The 22,048-nt window shown below is 35.4% G+C and overlaps 1 protein-coding gene across 1 annotated transcript in view; it reads left to right on the forward strand.

Annotated features, from left to right (window-relative positions):
* LOC128994481 (E3 ubiquitin-protein ligase listerin) overlaps positions 1–22,048 on the forward strand; it is a 243,802-nt gene that overhangs the window by 101,929 nt on the left and 119,825 nt on the right. The window contains exons 16-17 of the mRNA XM_054419068.1: positions 10,864–11,049; positions 18,308–18,414. Coding sequence (XP_054275043.1) covers positions 10,864–11,049; positions 18,308–18,414 — 293 coding nt within the window. The remainder of the gene's footprint in view (positions 1–10,863; positions 11,050–18,307; positions 18,415–22,048) is intronic.

Genomic DNA, 22,048 nt, shown 5'->3' on the forward strand with positions numbered 1-22,048 from the left:
ATACTGATTGTCTACTAAACATGAGGAAAGCTGTGTGGGCCACATATTTTCATTTGCTGTCTACAAATGAATCCCCCCAACACAACTTGTGCCCAGCAGGGGCCGACAGCTGGTGTAAATATCAAGTCGCGAAAGCCCAAAAGGTAGGTTATGATCACAGGAACCACAGTCATTTGCCTTTGACAGTCATGGAACATTTGAAGCCTATATTCAAAGATCTTAGCAGTGCTGATCTACTGCGACGTTGCCTACATAAAGGGACACAAAACCCTAGCGAATCCGTGAACAACATCATCTGGTCCCGGATTCCTAAAACCACCTTCGTAATGCTACGTACCCTTCAGCTTGGTGTTTTTGAAGCTGTGGCCACCTTCAATAAGGGGAACATAGTGAGATGTGAAATCCTGGAGAAGCTAGGGATGTATCCAGGTGCCCAGTGCATAAAAGTTATGAAGTCCCTGGATGAACTTCGTATCAAGAAAGCCGAGGAAGAACTTTATAAAAAGTGTCGGAAGCAGTTGTCTTTGGCAAAAAAGAGGTTAGAGGACCAGTACGAAGAATTGGAGGACCCAGACAATCCAGCTTATGGAGCAGGAATGCACTGAAGGTAGGCTCTTTCACTTCTATCACTATATCACCTGTTTTGTTGCGTTTTCCAAAAACTACTATCACTATATCATCTGTTTCGTTGCGTTTCCGAAAACTAATATTTTTTACTTTAGGAACACATATCTCCAAAACTACAAGAGATATCTCCATAATTTTTTTTTTGTTTTATTCCACTCTTCCAGGTGTACAATATAAGCAGAGGGTTTTGTTGTGATGGATATATACATTTTTTTGGGTAACTTAAAAAAAATTTTTAACCGCAAATTTTTTTTTAAAATTTCAAAATTCTGTAAAAAATTTAAACAGAAATAATTTTTGAAACTTTCTGCTTATTTTGTAGAGGACAAAGAGATCAACCAATTAAAAAAAGTTTTATGAAGATATGTCTTCTAGTTTTTGAGATATGTGTTCCTAAAGATGAATAAAATAGCATTGCGGAGATAGGCTGTCCGAACCCCCTTTTAAGATGGACTCTGGGGCAGACGTTTCTGTTATGGAAAGTACACTTGCACTTGACCTCAAACTTGTAATCCGTCCAACCCATAAAGTTCTTTTTGGGCCGGGCCAGACTAAATTGACTGTTGTGGGTGTCTGTTCAGCTGAAATTATGTATGGCAATAAGCAAATATTAGAAGACATATATGTCTTGCCGTCCCAAAGTACACCTCTAATGAGTAGAAATGCATTGTTGAAACTGGAGTTACTTACGTTTAACGTTAATCTTGTAGATGGTGAATCACTCCAGAGTCAATATCCAAAAGTGTTTGAGGGCATGGGTAGAATGAATCATCCATACAAGATTAGGCTGCATGAAGATGCAAAACCTTATGCTGTTATGTCACCGAGGAGAGTGGCTTTCTCACTCCACAAACAGGTTAAATATGAATTGGACAGGATGCTTGCTGATGGTGTAATAGAACCAGTAACTGAACCTACTGATTGATGTTCTCCCGTAGTAGTGGTTCCAAGGAGTGATGGTAGAATTAGACTCTGTGTTGATTACACAAAATTGAACCAACATGTGAAAAGAGAATTGTTGCAGCTTCCATCAGTGGATGAGTCTCTAGCTAAGTTGGAAGGAGGTAAGCTTTTCACTAAGTTGGATGCTGCCAATGGATTCTGGCAGGTTCAAAGATATAAGTGCGAAAGGAACCATAAGAACAACAACCAATCTACCACGATCCTACATAGTATCATTGAGTAATGGGAATGATGTAAGACGAAACAGATGGCATCTCATTCCCTACCAAGAAAAGAGAATGATGATTCTGACGATGTCTACCGTGGAAGGAGGGTGCAGCCAAACCACAATGATGGAATAAGAAGATCGAGCAGAACTATCAGACCATTAATAAGATATGAGTAAATATAATGAGGAAAGGGAGATGTAGTGTCATTCATATGCCTTTGCATTTAACATATGTTTTATAATTTAGTTTGTTGCTGTGGTGATGATGACTCTTGTTGAATAATAAACACATTCTTTACTTGCAGCATTTATTAGAATTTTATATTATCTTACACTAATGTTATTTAAATAGGGAATAAATGTGATATTTTTAAGGAGACATTTTAGTGTAAATCCAATCAGGAAAATGGAAATTCGCTTAGTCTGCAGGTTTGCTGCGGGGGGGGGGGTATTTTTTTATATATGTGATGTGGAAAGCGAAAAGGGACCTCTTGTCGGCAATGCAAAATTTTCAGTACAGCCGATGTAAGTAATTAAGGTAAAAAAATCGAATTTCGGGGTTTTATCGATTGTTATACCTCATTTAACATAGAACATGACAGTATCGGTAAAAATATCGAATCGAAGATGCAAAAGGTCGAAATAAATCATTTTTTAGCTTCTGCACGGTCTGAGAAAAGGTACCTCTTGTCGCTCAATATTATTTCGCCATAATGACAAGAGGTCCTATTTCTAATATTCACTTTTTAAACAGATTTTAGTCCAAAAAATGAATTGTCCTGCATTCTAGTAGAAATTTAGAGAACTACAACAAAATTCAGTTGACAGGGAACTTAAATATCTCACAAATTTTGCGGTCCCGACAAGAGGTACCTTTTCTTATCTTATGGGGAAATAACATAGGGCCGACAAGAGGTCCCTTTTCTGAAATGCAATTTTTACGACATGCTTCAATAAAACAATTATTAAAATTAAAACTACTGTGAGTTAAGACAAAAATTTGTATTGCTTCCTAAGAAGACATTATAAGCTTTATTTTGATACTAAAATCGTTTCTTTGATACGAAAAACACCGTTTTTATGCGTATTTGAAATTTTCTAAACAGTTTTTTTTTTAAATGACCCTTTTCCAAAACAAATTTCAAAGTACTATAACTTTAACAAAAAAATCATACATCCGAGGGACTTGCACCCATTGATTTGGAATTTAATAAGGAATTGAAATATATATATATATAACTCAAAATCGAAAATTCCCGACAAGAGGTCACTATTCGCTTTCCACATCACATATTTCAAATAAACTTTTTTGTGGTTATATTTGAGCTTATTTTAGTTTTTAAAGGGATTCTGAACATTTAGAACTAGAGGAAAATATATTTCTAGCAGTATGCGTAGATTTCCCCTGCGATACACACGGGCTGGGAAAAAAGGTTTTAAAGAAACATGCTTGCCTACTAATATATAGATCGGATATCACTTTACTGTCATGATATATTTTACATTTCCAGCAAAGCCGGTGATACAGATTCCAATTCAAATTCAAATATATTTATTCATGATATAGATATTACATATGCCTAGCCTCACCATGTTTACAAAACTTGTCGGCAAGGACCAATTGATTTAAAAAATGACAGACTAAGATACAGTATTTATTTTTTCAATCTTCTGTTTTTTAAAAAAGTGCAAAAAAATGTATGATAACTAGTTCTAAGAGGGTTTGTGGCAGGCACTTGTTTTATAACAGAGTATATTGTTATAAAATACTATTGTTACAAGTTAAATTTAGAATGAAATGAAAAGAATACTTTACTGGAAGAAACTTTTATAATGTACTATATTGGTCAAACTTATTTACAGAACAATTAATGAACAACAGAAAACCATATGTAAAACAAAAACATTTGAATTCTCATAAGGAAGTCAAAGAGTACTAAATATAATAAACATAGTCCAATAGTTATTATATGCAACACTCCCCCTACTCAAGGCTTCCTTAGAGACTTCATAGGAACGTTAAGCCAGTCCAATTTTCTGTCTTAAAACCTTCAACCCTGCTAGTTGTTCACTTGTGTCAATTTTCTTCACTTCAAGTTTTCCTGCTGTCACTTGTTCTTGAATGAAAAAGTGTTTGGTTAATAATGTGCGTTCCCCATAACGGCACTCATCATAAAATCTTCAAAACGAATGGGCTGCCTTACCATAGCTCTATCTCGGAGTTGGCAAGTTTGCACAACGTTTTCTTCATGTTGTTCTGCTTCCTCGTCTGTCAATTTATCATCTTCCGATTCATCTTCAGGAAAAGGAATGGGAACATTAACTACTACAGGGGCTGAACAGTTCTCATCTTTTTCTTCATCGGGACTTTGAATTCTGAAGATATAGGCCCATTTACTATAGATTGACTAATAGGCTCTTTCAAAAATGTTACATCCCTGGACCGAATGACAGTACATTTCCATGAACTCCAGATACGATATCCATCATTACCATCATATCCAATAAGTTTGCATTTCATTGCTTTCTTGTCAAACTTACGTCTTCTCTGCTTTGGAACATGGACAAAACAATCTGTCCCGATAACTCGTAAGTGTTCTATTGCAGGTCTTTTTCTAAACCATAATTCATATGGAGTCTTTCCGGCAACTGATGACTTAGCAGTTCTGTTCAAAATATAGGCTGCAGTGTTTATCAATTCGGCCCACAACAAGCCTTGAGGCAGATCACCGTGAGCATGCATCATTGACCTTGCACATTCAACTATGGTCCGATTTTCTCTCTCTGCAGATCCATTCTGTTGTGGTGTGTATGGCATTGTGATCAACTGTTGTATTCCATTCACTTGAAGGACTTGTCTAATACTTTCATTGTCGAATTCACCTCCTCCATCACATCTCAACTTACATATTACATGGCCTGTGACTTTGACTTCTGCAAGAAACTGCTTCAGCTTCTCTACAACTTGAGATTTTTTCTTCATAAAATAAACACTGCGGTAGCGAGTAAAGTCATCCTTGAACAATACAAAGTACTTTGAACCTTTAATCGACTCAAAGAAAGGTCCACAAACATCAGAGTGAACGATTTCACCAGGTACTGAAGCTCTGTGTTCATCTCTGCTTCTGAATTGTGTCCTGTGCATTTTCCCATAAGCACATCCTTCACATACCTCATTGTCAAGCTTGAGATTAAGGTTCAGTTCTCTTCTTGCAAACTCTTGTACATGAGTTTTGCTTTGATGTCCTAGTCGTTCATGAAGTAACTGCAACTGATTAACAGCTGGAACTCCTTCCATAACAGCCATGAGGTCTACTGATTTTCTTACTGCTAATTTAAACAAACCTCCGCCTTGACTTTGATGTCCTTTGATGAGTGGTTTACCATTTCTATCAAACAAAGTGCAATCCTTGGATGTCGATACAAATTTACTATTTACATTTAAATCTTGAGCAGCGGTTACTGAAAATAGGTTTGCGAAGATACCAGGTACATACCATACATTGGTTAGTTTTACTGAATTCCAAATACCATCCAAATTTGCTTCCATGCAAATTGTTCCTCTACCAATAGCACTTGTCTGTTGTCCATTTGCCATTGTAACTGCATGAGGTAACTCAAATTGTTCAAAGTCAGTAAACATTTGCCTACAATGTGTAACATGGTTGGTAGCACCACTGTCCACGTACGAATCATGTGATACGGTAGTATTCTGGGTTTGAAAAACACAATTGCTTAATATGGTTAGTGCTGCTTGTTTGGATTCTTTTTTCAAGCTTTTCTTTTCATGTTTTCTTTCAGGTGTTCCATCCGCTATCCATTTCTGACACTCTTGCAACCAATGTCCTTTCTTGTGACAATAGTGACATGGAAACTTTTTCTTTTCATCATTGTGCTTGCTGTTTTTCTGTAGACCTACTTGCCTTCTGTTACCTTTGCCTTCTTTAGATCTATTGACCGCCATTAAAGCTGTATCTTCTTTCTCTTTTTCCTTTGAGGTCAACTTTCTTGCTTCTGTACACAGCCAATTTGTAAGATTGTCAAGGTTTCTTGCTTTATCCTTGTGAATCATTAACCATGTTGTCTGAAAGTTGGAATATTCTGCTGGTAGGATTTAAAAAATCTTGCAAATCAACAATATCTGAGGTAAACTATCTTCTTTCTTGTCTTGAATTTTCTTAATTTCTTCTTGAAGCTTTACCCATAACGACTTGATTGCAGATAGGTTCCCAGCCATATCCAAGTGTTGATCCCATTTGTAGGTGAAGAACAGAGAGCATATATCATAGGCTTTATTTTCCTCTATTTCTGCAAATAGATTATGCAGCTCCTTCCAAACCTCATCTGGTTTTTCTAGGTTTCTTACCTGAGCTCTTACTTCCTTACTTAATGAAGATGCTAACATAAACATTACTTCTGACTGTGTTTTGTTATACTTATCTATCTTCATTTTGTATTCTTTCATTTCTGCAGCTTGTGTTTCATCTTTAGGTTTCTTTGGCAATTCCATTTTACCAGAAATGGCTTTGTATGCATCTGGGATTCCTTTAAGCCTAATTTGCATGAGATATTTCCAATCATCCCAGTTGTCCTTTCCATGCAGCAATTCCATTTTCTGCATAACGAATTCCATACTAAAGATTTTATCTCAAGCAATAAATTATTCTATTTAAAACCTGTAACACACAATATAAGGGTGTCTGGGCCCATAACCTGTTATAAAATACTATTGTTACAAGTTAAATTTAGAATGAAATGAAAAGAATACTTTACTGGAAGAAACTTTTATAATGTACTATATTGGTCAAACTTATTTACATAACAATTAATGAACAACAGAAAACCATATGTAAAACAAAAACATTTGAATTCTCATAAGGAAGTCAAAGAGTACTAAATATAATAAACATAGTCCAATAGTTATTATATGCAACATATATAAGGCAGCAAGACTTAACTCTAAATAAATGCATTGAAAAAGAAGTAAGTAGGAATGAAACTACCTTATAACACACGGCATTCTACCTGAATGATGACATTGTTATTTCTTAGATATTAACGAGATTTGAAATGTTTTCAAAAATAGTCATTAAGGTACTCTCCTATTTAACAGTATTTTTTTACTAGGAATATTTAGATTTATTTTTTAAATTTTTTATCATTCTCTTTTACCCTTCCCGGACTTATAGGCGGATACATCCGCTAGTATTTTGTGCATTGTGGACTGTAGGCGGATAAATCTGCCTATCTTTTTTTGGCTTCGTGGACGTTAGGCGGATATATCCGCCGATTATTACGACAGTTATTGTTATAGTTGATTGTCTATAACAACATTAATCTTCGTAAAAATTTCAGTTTATTCAATTATATCTTTAAATGTTAGATTGTTAACAATTAGTTGTTAAATGTTGTTCTTAACAATTAGAAATGTTTTTCTAGAAGAATATCTATATAATTAACCCTTTGGGTCTCAAGTGCCGATCACATTGGCACTACAGTTTTATCTGAAAAAATCGTGATTGGGCCGTTACGATAAGTCTGCCGTACGGTATGATTGGCCATTATGATCAGCACTGCCGTTACAATCGAAAATTCCCGAGTGCCGGGCAAATATATATGTTTGCAAAAAAACCCAAGTACCTATGTCATCGGCTTTTCGTAAATCTACAACTATAAAATTATTTATCAAACTATTCCACCAAAATATATATCAAACGAGAGCAAATTAACAAATGGCATTGTAGCTAAAATGGATTTTATACATACAGCACGTTTCTCAATTTGCACTGATGTGGTCTTGAGTATTAGAAGTTTTGTCTGAAAATTTGAAAAAGGACTAACCTGACTTATCTGTCCTCTGTTATTTTATTTCTTTTTAGAAGCTCTTATTACTCCAAACTAAGACTCTATTCCTTATATTACTTTTCATTAACAATTTTCCATTTGCATGGGCATGAACTTGTTGTTAGTGTGAATAAACATTAGACTATCTTACCATTTGAACTAGTGTATGCCTAGGCCTAACTTGAGATCTCTGTCCTTTGGTGTGGAGTTTTATTTACCTTATTTATTATGAGAGAACTTAACTTTTTATGAATTATAGTTACTTATATAGAGTTGTATGGTTCTGAAAATTATTGTATAGCAGGCCTAGTTGAAATTTATAGCCTACAGTAATCAAAATGAGTGAAAAAAAGGTCACAAAGAAAACATAAGTCCCTGAAAGTGAACGTACACTTACTAAATTATGTGTTTTTTTTTAAGCTCTACAAAATGTTTTCAAAGAAAATGCTAAATTTTATGTTTTTTGGGTAAAAAATGGGAAAAACCAAATTTTACCCCATAAAACCCCCTATAAACCCCTGTTCCTGTAGTCCGATCATGCTGGTTTTCGAACTCGTTTGAAGAAACGTAGGTTTACACGTTTCTACCTCATCAAAATCGGATAATTTTTTTTTGAGTTATCACGCTAACGGACACATACATATACATATATATGAATTTGAACGAAGGGTGTTTTTGGCCTCTGGGGACCTCAAAAAGAAAAAGTAAATCAGTCCCGGGTCCAGGTCTTACCATGAGTACGGTACTACGGTAATAGCTTATTTCCTATATGGGGAATTCACTAAATATTCCCTATATGGAAAATTCGCTAAAAACAGACAGAATCTCAATTTCATTATAATTAGTATCAAAAAAGCGAAAAATCGTTGTCACAAGCCATTTTGAACCTAATATGATTTTGTTTGTATCGTATTTTTATCTGCCGTCTTTAGTGAGAATAAAAGTCGAACAACGGGTCTCAATGACTAGAGGGGAGAAAAATGCTGTGCGAGTAGCACTTAAACTTAATCAAGATCATGTATCTTTTTTTTTAATTGCATACTTTTACAATAAAGGGTTGTTATTAAATCAGCAATCAAATGTCTGTCTATGGTTTGTAATAAAAATGTTTTTCTTAAATTATAAAATGCTTGTTTACAGTATTATTTTATTTTAAATATTAAACCCAATTAACTACAACCGAGCAAGGCTCGGTCCCCTGGTACTATAAATAAACAGTCATATGTTTCAATAATTGTTTATGTTAATAAAAGATAATAGTTTAGAGCGTTGTTGTTCAATAAAAGAAATAGAGAAGATGATTTTTGTTAAAATTTAATTTGTCATTTCTGAAGTATAATCTTAAGTAATCTTCCGTGATATCAAATTAGTTGAATCACTTATATTGACGATTTCAAGCACTAGCATGAATTTTCATATTTAAAAGATATGTGTAATCCTATACTCTAATACTAAACTGCTATGGGAATGCAGGGAAACAGGTCCATGACGTAGGAAATGGTGTAGGACTTAGTAAAGGCGAACCGTGTGGAGTTTGGGAATGGATTTATGTATCTCCAATACTAAGACTGCTTTCAGAGTGAACTAATGATTTTCCCCGAGCAAAGCTCGGTCCCCAGGTACTAATTATTGATGAAAGTAAAAGAATATTTATTTCAGAAAGAATAGATTAACTTACATACCAATTTAAATTCCAGTAGGCCTACCTCAAATCCTCAATTTTTAAACAAGCATTAGTTTAAACTCAGTTTAAATCATGTTGTAGTATATGGTCACCGGTAAAAAAGCAGTATTAAATGAAATGTAATACCTATTATAAATCATACATTTGCTGCGGTCGGTTTATCGTCTTCTGCAGTCACAAACACATTATCATTTTAATCCACGATCGCAGCAAAATCCTGGACACATCCCGCGGTCGTGTACACCATCGTTTCCCACGACCTCGGAAATGTTAGAATTGTCATCTGCGATCGCAGAAATATCCTGAGGATCTCCTGCAGTTTGTAGACAATATTGCTGACTCCCGCGGTCTTGGAAACGTCATCATAGGTGTCAGCGATTGCAGCAAATACTTGGACATCTCCTGTGGTTGTGTACACATCACCAGCATCGTGCAATTACGGAAACGTAATCAACATCTATCCAAAAGAGTGAATTTTTCGATCGCACGAACGTTGCAGAGGTTTTTCACGATAGGGATCGTAAAAGTTGGCTCGAGCTTGATATTCTGACTTGTGCTCGATCTTGTAGGCCAGCCCAGCTTGAGAATCGAGTTGTTTGCATACCTCTACTCTTTAAGTCTACTAAAATTTAAGGCACTGCTGATTGCATATTTTTTTAGTTTTCTTTGTTGTACTGTAAGGTTGCAGGCGAGACTTCACAATAAAAAAATCACCATATGTAAGAAAAGAAACCACACTGAACCACTCAAGATAGCTTGCATTTAAACACTTGAGAGTGTTGCTTTTTAAAGAAAACTAGTTGTTTCCAGTTAATAATATTAACTACATTTCAATGTCATTTTAATCATTTAAAAACATTTTGTCTTACAGAATTATATATAAAGGATTTTACCTCATCACTACATAATAAATCTAAAGTCAATAATCAATACAGTTCTAATAAAGGTTTTAACAGAGTACACAATACTGCCTGACAGAACAGTTAACACTTACATCTTACTTTTTACATGTTTAAAGGTAAGACTAGTTAAAGGTTATCTCTTTCCATACAATGTTTTTTCATAAACACTCTAATAACGTCTTTAATCATATGACCTTGTTTTGTTGTTCTTTCACCATTATTTTTAGTTAATGAAAAGCGCAGTACTTACTTAACTTATTTAACTTAAGCGCGGTAGATTTAACTTTTCCAAAACCAAACAATAATTTCTTTATCTGAATCTAGAACTAAATATGAAACTCCTTGACTGAAACCCCTTTTAATAAAACCTGCTGTTACAAAACTTTACAGTAAGGTCCTAACCCAGATTCACTAGCACTCTACCAAAGTTAACTGGACCTCTGGGCACCCTGGCCCAAACAACTGCCCCCTGGATCAAACACCCTGCCGTACTTGCAGCAGTCTTAACAGCCTACTGTATTTAACTCCTCTTATCATTACAGTCAGTCAATTGTAACCCAGTGTACAAAATATCAATACTTCTGTCAGATAAGAACAGCTCTACTTGTGGACTACAATGTTGTATTGTTTTACAGTACGTAACCACCATGATCCCTTTCCTAGTGATCGTAAGGAAGCTGCAGACTCGTGATGACAGTGAGGATCAGTTCCCTTACACTCAGATAAGAACAGCTTTAGCTACAGATGATCTGTGGGATTGGAGTTTTCAGGTCCTGCAGATGTACTCTTTGTGTGTTTCTACCAAAACACACTTTTTCTCGGTAAGCAAATAGCAGGTAACACTATTTGATTATATAATTATAGGCTTAAAGGGCTAAGTTTTTTGCCTGAATCCCACGCAGTGCATATGCCCCTCTACAATGAGTTGGCTTTATTAAACTAAAGGTGTGATTTTTGGATGTTTAAGACAGGTTCCTGTTACTTTGAGGCTGAAACTCAGATAATGAATTACATAGTAAGTGATTGCCCATAACAAAGCTTAACAAGTGAGTTAGCTTGTATTGTCAACCTAGTTGAAGTTGAAGCAGCGATAAGATGGATTAAATAGCTGGATCTGGATTGTATGAAAGTTAAGTGACTGAGGTGCTTTGAAAAAGTCGGTACGATACGGTTCTGGCCTAGCTACCGCCATCGGTTCGGTACAGCATTTTACTTGGTACAGATTTGGTTTGGTACAGCCTATAATAATTTATTACTTTCAATTCACTATCTTAGTCAAAAAGTAGTTTTTCTCAGGTCAAACAGTAAAACTAATAGGACAAGCCAGACAAGGAATGTAAAAAGGATTTAAGTAGATGTCACACAATTTAAGCAAGAGTTGTTTAAATGGTCATCAAAGGAATATTAAATATAAAATACTTTTGCAGTATTATGTATGTTGTTTCATTCCCTTGTCCCTTTTTTTAATTAAACTAAAAAATCTTCAAACCTAAAATAAAACTGAAAAAATATAATAAGAAACAGGGACATGATCTATTTTAAAATTATGAGAAAATACCCCCGCCGCAGCAAACATGCCGACTAAGCGAATTTCTATTTGTCTAAATTGATTTGTAATTAAATTAAAATAATATATCGTTTAACAAGCTCCTAGGTTTGCTGCTACAAGGAAACTATGATAAAGTGTGTTTTTTAGTAAAGTTTAGTATATGATAAATGAAATTGCCAAGTTTGATCAAAGTATATCCCTAAATAAGCAAACTAAAATATTTTACAATATTCCCCATAAAAATAACATGGGAATTTTAAATTTAAAACTTTTTGAATTTTCTCCGTATCCAATAACCTTACAAAAACATTTCAATATATTAAATTTTTTGTTTTTAGCGAATTTCCCTATAGGGAAGTAGCTATTACCGTAGGTCTCATGGTAAGACTTAGGCCCGGGACCGATTTACTTTTTCATTTTGATGTCCCCAGAGGCCAAAAACACCACTCGTTCAAATTTTTATATATGTGTATATATATATATATATATATATATATGAAAAATAGAAAAATAGGGCTACTATATATAAATAAAGATTAAACATTAATAAACTTAGTACCCAAGTAAAATTATTTATTAAAATATTTACTGACTATAGTTTCGGCTCTAAGGCCATTTTCAAAGTAAACAAAAATCAAAATAAGATATGTAAATAAATAAATAACATATGATATTATAAAACTTTTCTAACTTGTAACATAATTTTGTCTTCATTGATTAATTTATATACTATATGATGTGTTGTACTTATTTTCATTAATATTTTCTCAATTTTGCTATTTTTTCATATATTGGATTATTCAATTTTGGAATCATTGTATTTAAAATGTTTGATTTGTTATTTTTGTAGTTCATATAAATATTAATTTCTTCTTTTACATTTAATTTTTCTCTGTCTTTTTCAATTTCTAATATTGTTAAGTTTTCTTCGATCTTAGTAAACTTATGTTTGGATTTTAGTAAATGATCTGCAAAATTTGATTTCATTGATGTTTTGTTCTTCGATTTATATGCCTGTATATGTTCGTTGAATCTAACTTTAAAATTTCGATAGGTTTGTCCAATGTAGTAGTTGTCACAGTCAGAACATTTAATTTTGTAGATACCAGATGCATTGTATATATTTGCTGTATTGTTTGTTATAGGATTGTTGGTTTTATTTTGTATGATTTTAAAAATGTTATTTTTTGTTCTGTAGCTTAATTTTACTGGGGTATGTTTGAATGTTTTCCTGATTGCTTTGTTAAAATTGTTGTTGTATGGGACGCACATGAATTTCTTTTCTTCTTTGTGTTTCAAATTGTTTTCTAAGTTTGATTTTTAATAAAATCAAAAAAATTATCAACAAAATTAAAGATATAGATATTCCTAGCGATGTTTTACTCTTATCTTTTGATGTAAACAATATGTATACGAATATTCCAACCAAGGAAACATTATCTATATTGAAAAGAAACCTAATAAACCACAACAAATTGAAAATAAATGAAATAAATGATATTATCAAACTTACAGAGGTAATTGTTAAGCAAAATTACTTTAGTTATGATTCGTCTTTCTATCTTCAAGAAGATGGTCTACCAATGGGATCTCCCCTTTCAGGACTTTTATCAGAAATCTTTATGACAGAAATGGAAAAATCCAAAATTATTAATGACACAAATCCATTCATAAACAACATTGTTTATTGGTACAGATATGTAGATGACATTTTATGCTTATTTAAAGGAAATGACAATGAATCTGAACAATTATTAACGTATCTCAACAATATTAATAAGAAAATTAAATTCACCAAAGAAACCCAACAAAAAGAAATCAATTTCCTAGATCTAACAATTTCCATTCAAAACAACAAACATTCTTTTAACATATTCAGAAAACCCACAACTACAGACATAATAATTCCAAAACATTCGAATCATCCATGGACACACAAAATTGCAACTTTTCATTCATTAATACACAGATTAGTCAACGTTCCTTTAAATAAAGAAAATTACAAGAAAGAAGTCGACACTATAAAATATCTAGCTGAAAAAAATGGATATAGAAGCAAAATGATTGATAATATGATCAAGAAGAAAATTAAGAAAAGAAATGAATTAAAATCAAACTTAGAAAACAATTCGAAACACAAAGAAGAAAAGAAATTCATGTGCGTCCCATACAACAACAATTTTAACAAAGCAATCAGGAAAACATTCAAACATACCCCAGTAAAATTAAGCTACAGAACAAAAAATAACATTTTTAAAATCATACAAAATAAAACCAACAATCCTATAACAAACAATACAGCAAATATATACAATGCATCTGGTATCTACAAAATTAAATGTTCTGACTGTGACAACTACTACATTGGACAAACCTATCAAAATTTTAAAGTTAGATTCAACGAACATATACAGGCATATAAATCGAAGAACAAAACATCAATGAAATCAAATTTTGCAGATCATTTACTAAAATCCAAACATAAGTTTACTAAGATCGAAGAAAACTTAACAATATTAGAAATTGAAAAAGACAGAGAAAAATTAAATGTAAAAGAAGAAATTAATATTTATATGAACTACAAAAATAACAAATCAAACATTTTAAATACAATGATTCCAAAATTGAATAATCCAATATATGAAAAAATAGCAAAATTGAGAAAATATTAATGAAAATAAGTACAACACATCATATAGTATATAAATTAATCAATGAAGACAAAATTATGTTACAAGTTAGAAAAGTTTTATAATATCATATGTTATTTATTTATTTACATATCTTATTTTGATTTTTGTTTACTTTGAAAATGGCCTTAGAGCCGAAACTATAGTCAGTAAATATTTTAATAAATAATTTTACTTGGGTACTAAGTTTATTAATGTTTAATCTTTATTTATATATCTAATATATAAAATTCTCGTGTCACAGTGTTTGTCTGCAAACTCCTCCGGAACGACTTCACCGATCGTTATGAAATTTGGTGTGTAAATTCTGTAGGTATGCGTATCGGACGTAAACTATTTCCCGTTTCGAAATTCTTAAAAGGGCTCCGCCCCAGTGGCTCTGGAGTTTCCCATGTTAACCTTATGAGAAATGGAATTAATGAATCTTAACAGCTGTTTCAATTAAACAAGTTGGTTCTGTTCTATGATGTTCAATAGCATTAAAGTTACAAGGATTACCAACAGGGTGCAGCACTATTATTTCTTTTACATATTTATGACAACAGCTAATTTGCAACCAAAAGGTGAATGAGCGTAGCGAACGAGCTCCAACCTAAAGGCAAGTGAGCGCAGCGAACGAGCTCCAACCCAAAGGTGAGTGAGCGTAGCGAACGAACTTCAACCAGGACGTGATTGAGCGATGCGAACGAGATCATCTTGAATATTAAACGTAACGGTACTTTCTTTCCATCGGTCTGTCTTAGGGGAAACCTATAACTTAGGCGATACGAAGTTCGCCGGGTCAGCTAGTATATATATATATATGTGTCCGTGAACACGATAACTTGAGTAATTTTTATCCGATTTTGATGAAATTTGGTTTGAAGGTGTAAGGCGGGATAAACTTGAATGAGTTCGCGATCCAGCATGATCGGACCATGGGAACAGGGTTTTATGGGGGATTTTATGGGGTAAAAATTGGTTTTTCTCAATTTTGACCCTCAAAACACAAAATTTCCCAATTTTTCTCTAAACCTTCTTAAAGAGCTTAAAAAAACAAACAATTCAGTATATCAAAGTGTTTTTGTACGGTTATTGGTTACGGAGAAAACTAAAAAAAATGGTAAATTTAAAATTCCCATGTTATTCTTATGGAGAATATTGTAAAATGTTGTAGTTTGCTTGTTTATGGATATCTTTTGATCAAACTTGGCAAATATATTCATTTTATACTAAGCAATAATTATTTTACTTAAAACACACACTTTATTAGTTTCCTTGTAGCAGCAAACCTAGGTACTCGTTAAACCTAATGTTATTTAAATAGATCAATTGAAAATCAATTCAGCCAAATGGAAATTCGCTTAGGCGTCAGGTTTGCTGCGGCGGGGGTATTTAAGCTTAAAGTTCTTAATGTAGAAAACAAAGGCTTTACGAAATGGCAACATTCCCGATTTTCAGGACGTAATTTGATTTGATCCGATCGTTGGCGATTTTGTCGCTTCGCGGGTAAAGATTACGCCGCTATCGCGAGAGATGTTCACGATAGTGTTCCCGCCAACACAGGTGGATACGTCATTTCCCCGATCGCGCCGTGACCATGAGTCATTTAGATGATTACGCCTTGACCGTGAGTCATACTGACAATCACGCCGCAACCGCGAGTCATATTGACGATCATGCTCAGACCACGAGTCATTTCGACAATCTCACCGTGGCTGTGATTCATTACGACGATCGTGCCGTGACTGCGGAGTCATTACGATGATCGCGTCGTGACTGCGGAGTCATTACGATGATCGCGTCGTGACTGTGGAGTCATACCTATGATTGCGCCGTGACCCCTGAGTAATTTTAACGTTCGCGCCGTGACCGCGAGTCATACTGAAGATCACGCAGTGATGGCGAGTCATACCGAAGATCACGCCAACGATCGTGAGTATCGCGCCCAGACCGTGAGTCATTAGACGATCCTGCCGTGAGTCATTTCGACGATCCTGCCGTGACCACGAGTCATACCGTCGATCATGCCGTGACGGCGGAGCCATACCAAGGATCGCGCCCAGACCACGAGTCATTTCGGCCATCGCGCCCAGACCACGAGTCATTTCGACCATCGCGCCCAGACCACGAGTCATTTCGACCATCGCGCCCAGACCATGAGTCATTTCGACCATCGCGCCATGGCCACAAGTCACATGTTTCTATACCTATAAATTGTTGCCCATTTTTTTTATTTTTATAGATCAGTACCACAGACGGTAAAAATTGATTATATTTATCTTTTTTTGTAACTGCAATACTCAAGACTTTTAAAACAAACCCTTTTTATGCACAAGAAAAAATCCCACCCCGTCCCGAAAATTGGGAAGGAAATAAAAATCCCATCTCATCCAGTCCAGAACTAGAAATTCAATCCCGTCCATACCTAAAATATATAAGTTGAAATTAGAGTTTTATAAGTAGGTTAAAGTTTTTTTGTTGTTTATGTGATGTGATTGAGGCTTGAAAGACTTAAGCCACTTAATTTAGTGATTTTAGTGTAAATATATAAGTTTTTTTTAATGTAAGTAAGTAGTTAGTTTTCATCAGCTTTGTTGGTCTCACATAGTTATTTTCCCAGTGATGTCAGCCAAAGGAAAAGCCAATAACTTTGTAAAATTTCAGTCAATATTTATAATTTCAATTTGTGCAATTTATATATTCCTAATTGCTATATTTATGGCATCTTTTTTATTTGCAAGCATAAGAGAACTAGCTTACACATATGAAGACATTATCCTACTAATATTATAAATGAGAAAGTTTGGATGTATGGATGGATGTATGGATGTATGTTTGTGACAAGTGAACGCGAAAAATACTGGACGGATTGGGCTGAAATTTGGCATGATGATAGCTCACATTCCCGATTAACATATAGGCATATTCTTATTTCAAAAATCCTTTCGGGCTCCGCCCCAGTGGCTCTGGAGTTTCCCATGTTAACCTTATGAGAAATGGAATTATTGAATCTTAACAGCTGTTTCAATTAAACAAGTTGGTTATGTTCTATGATGTTCAATAGCATTAAAGTTACAAGGATTACCAACAGGGTGCAGCACTATTATTTCTTTTACATTTATGAAAACAGCTAATTTGCAACCAAAAGGTGAGTGAGCGTAGCGAACGAACTTCAACCTGGAGGGGAGTTAGCGTAGCGAACGAGCTAACCTGAAGGCAAGTGAGCGCAGCGAACGAGCTCCAACCTAAAGGTGAGTGAGCGTAGCGAACAAGCTCCAACCTAAAGGTGAGTGAGCGTAGCGAACAAACTTCAACCAGGACGTGATTGAGCCATAAAACGAGATAATCTTGAAAATTAAGAAGTTAAACGGGGCAAAGCCCGCGGGTTACAGCTAGTAATTCATAAATAAGGAAGTAATGGTAACAATGAACAGCTAAGGTACCTATTGTCCTAGCACTAAGGTGAGTAAAATTTAAAAAAGACCAGCAAAACGTAAAGTACAACCCTCGATGAAAGGTTAAGATGTTGCAGTACTCAGCCATTAACTATAATTTTCTAAAAACACATTCAAGAAGGGTAAATTTGTGGGATAAAATTTAAAAAAATTACAAACCTTCTGTAGAATATCCAGCGAGGTCCCTGAAATTTGTTCTTGAACTTTTTCATGTTATTAGCCCTAATGTAAAAACAAATGTAGGCTTTATCTCATGCTATTCTGCAACATGTGGCTGAAATGTGTTTAAATGTCCAGTCTACTGTATCCAATCAATACAAATAACAGGTTAGCTCAGTGAATATATGCTTTAACTATTTCTCTTTTGCTGTGTTACCAATTTATGTTGTTTTCTTGTTTGCAGACAAAACAATACTTCTTACTAAAAGATAAGATAATTTTCATTTTGGAGGAGTGTGGTCTATTTAGTGAGCTAAAGGTGAAAGATCTCATCAAGCACTTAAGCAAAAGGTATGTCTGAGCATCTTTCATAAAAATTTCTTTTTAGTTGATTGTGATAGCCTATTGAATTTTGAACTAGTATAAAACTATTCTAATATCTATGCTAACGGTTAACTCATTCCCTTAAGAATAGCATTTTTCTTTGAAAATATTTTTTTTTATGTGTTACACTTCAATATGTCAGACAAACCCGGTGTCCCAATTAGACGTAAAATAAAATTGAACTAATATTACAACCGCCGCAGCAAACCTTCAGCTAAGCAAATTTTGATTCACCTGATTTAATTTTCAATTAAATCCTATACTCTAATACAAGCAAATGTTTGCTTGTATGTATGTATGTATGCTTGCTTGCACCAAGATCTCGCAAACGCCTCCGACGATTTTCTTCAAATGTTGTAAATAGTTTATTCCTGGCCTAAAAACGAGTTTACTGCAGTTAGAACTGCCAACAAAAATCTAATTACGTAGAAAAATTAAATTTAAAGTCACATTTTTTTAACATTAGTCTTATAGTTGCTAAGTAACCATGTTGGTTGAATTAAATATCAAGAAAAAGGTAAACAAAAGACTTGTAAGTTGTCTATCCACAGTATGTTAGCAAAACAAAATACAGTACAAAAGGAAAAACATCGGTTGTTACTATTGAGCAAAGATTATACTGAAGATTACTCAATACATTGTAGCAGGAATCTTTTTTATCTATGATTGTAGTAAAGGCTAGCAGTGTGGTTTGTGCGAACTGTTTAGTGTTTATGCCGATAGGATTAAGGTATCTGCAATCCAAAAATGCTATGGAAAGGGAGGGAAACAGGTCCGTGACGTAGGAAGTGGTAAAGGAAGTGGTAAGGTGGGCAGTGCGGAGTGTGGGAACTGTTTATGACGATTAGATTAAGGTATCTGCAAACCTTAAATGCCGTGAGAAGGGAAGGAAACAGGTCCGCGACGTAGGAAGTGGTAAAGGAAATAGAAATGGTGATCAGTTCGGAGTGTGGGAACTGTTTATGACGATACGATTTAGGTATCTGCAATCCTAAAATGCTATAGGAAGGGAGGGAAACAGGTCCGCGATGTAGGAAATGGTGAAGGAAGTAGTAAGGGCAAGCAGTCCGGAGAGTGGGAACTGCTTATGTCAATTTGATTTAGATATCTACAATCCTATATTGCCATGGGAAGGGAGGAAAACGGGTCTGCGACGTAGGAAGTGGTGAAGGAAATAGTAAGGGCAAGCAGTCCAGAGTGTGGGAACTGTTTATGACGATTAGATTAAGGTATCTACAATCCTAAAATGCCATTGGAAGGGAGGAAAACAGGTCTGCGATGAGGAAGTGGTGAAGGAAGTAGCAAAGGCAAGCAGTCCGGAGTGTGGGAACTGTTTATGACAATTAGATTAAGGTATCTACAATCCTAAAATGCTATGGGAAGGGTGGGAAACAGGTCCGCGACGTATGAAGTGGTGAAGGAAATAGTAAAGGAAAGCAGTGTGGAGAGTTGGAACTGGAAACCGTTTGTAGCAGTTAGATTAATGTATCTGCAATACTGAAATGGTATGAGAAGGGAAGGAAACGTGTCTACGACATAGGAAATGGTGACAGAAGTAGTAAGGCCACCAGTGCAGAGTGTGGGAACTGTCTGTGGCAATTATGTATCTGCAGTTCTAAAATGGTATAGGGAAGGAGGGCAAACAGATCCACGTAGGGAGTGGTGAAGGAATTAGTAAAGGCGAGCAGTGTGGAGTTTGGGAATGGATTAATCTATCTGCAATACTAAACTGCTTTCAGAGTAAACTAATAATTTTCCCCCGAGCATAGCTCAATCCCCAGGTGCTATATTTTACTAACATTAGGATGGTTATTGGAGGGACTATTTTCCCACACAAAACATGTCACAAGGTTTCATGGGTGTCTCCCCAACTTACAAAAAATCAGATAGACCATTTTGCAACAAACCGAAAATGGAGGCGATCTCTAATGGATGTGAGAGAGGATAAGAGAGGAGCTGATATAGGAAGTGATCACCATCTCATGATTGCAACAATATGACTAAAGATTTCTGCAGTTAAATTTAGAGAGAAAAATGGAAGGAAAAGACGTTTTGACACTGGCAAGCTCAAGAATCTAGAAGTAAAGGAACGCTTTACAATTCCAGGAGTTAGAGCTGCATGAGGAGGACACAAAGTCAATGGAGAAACATAAGGAATACACTCGAGGAGACATGTGAAGAGTATTTAAGCTTCCAAGATGTAAGGCGTAAAGAGTGGATAACAGAGGAATCATGGAATCTCTTGACGGAAAGGCGGCATAGGAAAACAGTGTGGAATAACAGTCGCACAAGAAGACAAAAGGCTGAAGCCCTGAGAGAATACAATAAAGCCAACCGTAGAGTTAAAAGAAGATTGAGACGCGATAAGAGGGACTTTTTTTACCAAGCCATGTATGAGAATTACTCCTGCAAAGTAGAGCACTGCAGGTCTTTGTCAGAGCCAATAACCTGTAACTCAGGAGTCAAACAAGGATGTTTGTTATCACCTATTCTCTTTCTCATGACTTTAGACCTACTAATGAAGGAAGCAATGAACCGTAACAGGGGAATCCAGTGGGGGATAAATTCAAGGCCTGGAGACCTGGATTGTGCTGGTGATCTTTGCATTATGGCCCAAAGCTTCAGAGATATAAAAACTTAACTAAACAACACAAGAGTTGAAGCACAGCAGGTGGGCCTGAAAATAAATGCTAGAAACCCCAAGGAAATGAGGTTAAATAACCGGAACAACACTCCCCTCAGAAAAGGTGAGGATGATATTGAGCAGGCTAATAAATTTTGTTATTTGGGCAGTATGGTGGCTGAAGGAGAAGGTTCCGATCGGAAAATTGAAAATCGCTTGAACAAAGCAAGAGTGGCATTTGCCCAGCTGTATCCAGTTTGGAGAAGCTGTGAAATAAGAAGAAAAACTAAACTCAGAATCTTTAACTCAAACGTTAAGTCTGCCCTCCTTTATGGCTGTGAGACATGGAAGGTGACTAACACGAGCACACGCAAACTGTAGACTTGGGTTAATAAATGTTTACGAACCATTCTCAGGGTGTGTGGCCTGAAGTCATCTCTACTAATGAAAATTTGTGGGCCACAACCAACCAAGAGCCTATGTCTATTCAAATAAACAGAAGGAAAATGGAGTTAAATTGGGCATATTCTTCGGCAACCACAAGATACAGTCGTGAGACAAGTCCTGGAATGGTATCCACAGGGAAACAGAAGAGGGAGACCAAGAACCACGTGGAGGCGGGCTGTGCAGAAGGAATTACAGAGTAAGGGCATGCCATGGGGTAGGGAAAAGGACCTGGGCAACCAAAGGGACCGCTGGTGAGTTTTTGTCGAGGCCCTAGGAGCACAAGGAAATAAGTCAAGTAATTCAACATTAGGTTTAACGAGTACCTAGGACTGTAGGCTGCTACAAGGAGAGTAACAAAGTGTATTTTTTAGTAAAAAATGTTTAGCTTAGTATAAAATAAATAGATTTGCCAAGATTGATCAAAATTAGTGATGGTCGGATCCGGATATCGGACTACCGGATCCGCGGGATCCGAGCTAGAACCGGCACCCGATCGGATCCAAAAAATTCCGGATCTTGGTCTGGATCCGG

This window comes from Macrosteles quadrilineatus, unplaced genomic scaffold (assembly GCF_028750875.1).
Source record: "Macrosteles quadrilineatus isolate MER2022 unplaced genomic scaffold, UCM_ALF_1.0 Scaffold_1__1_contigs__length_201487025, whole genome shotgun sequence".
Classification (NCBI taxonomy): Eukaryota; Metazoa; Arthropoda; class Insecta; order Hemiptera; family Cicadellidae; genus Macrosteles; species Macrosteles quadrilineatus.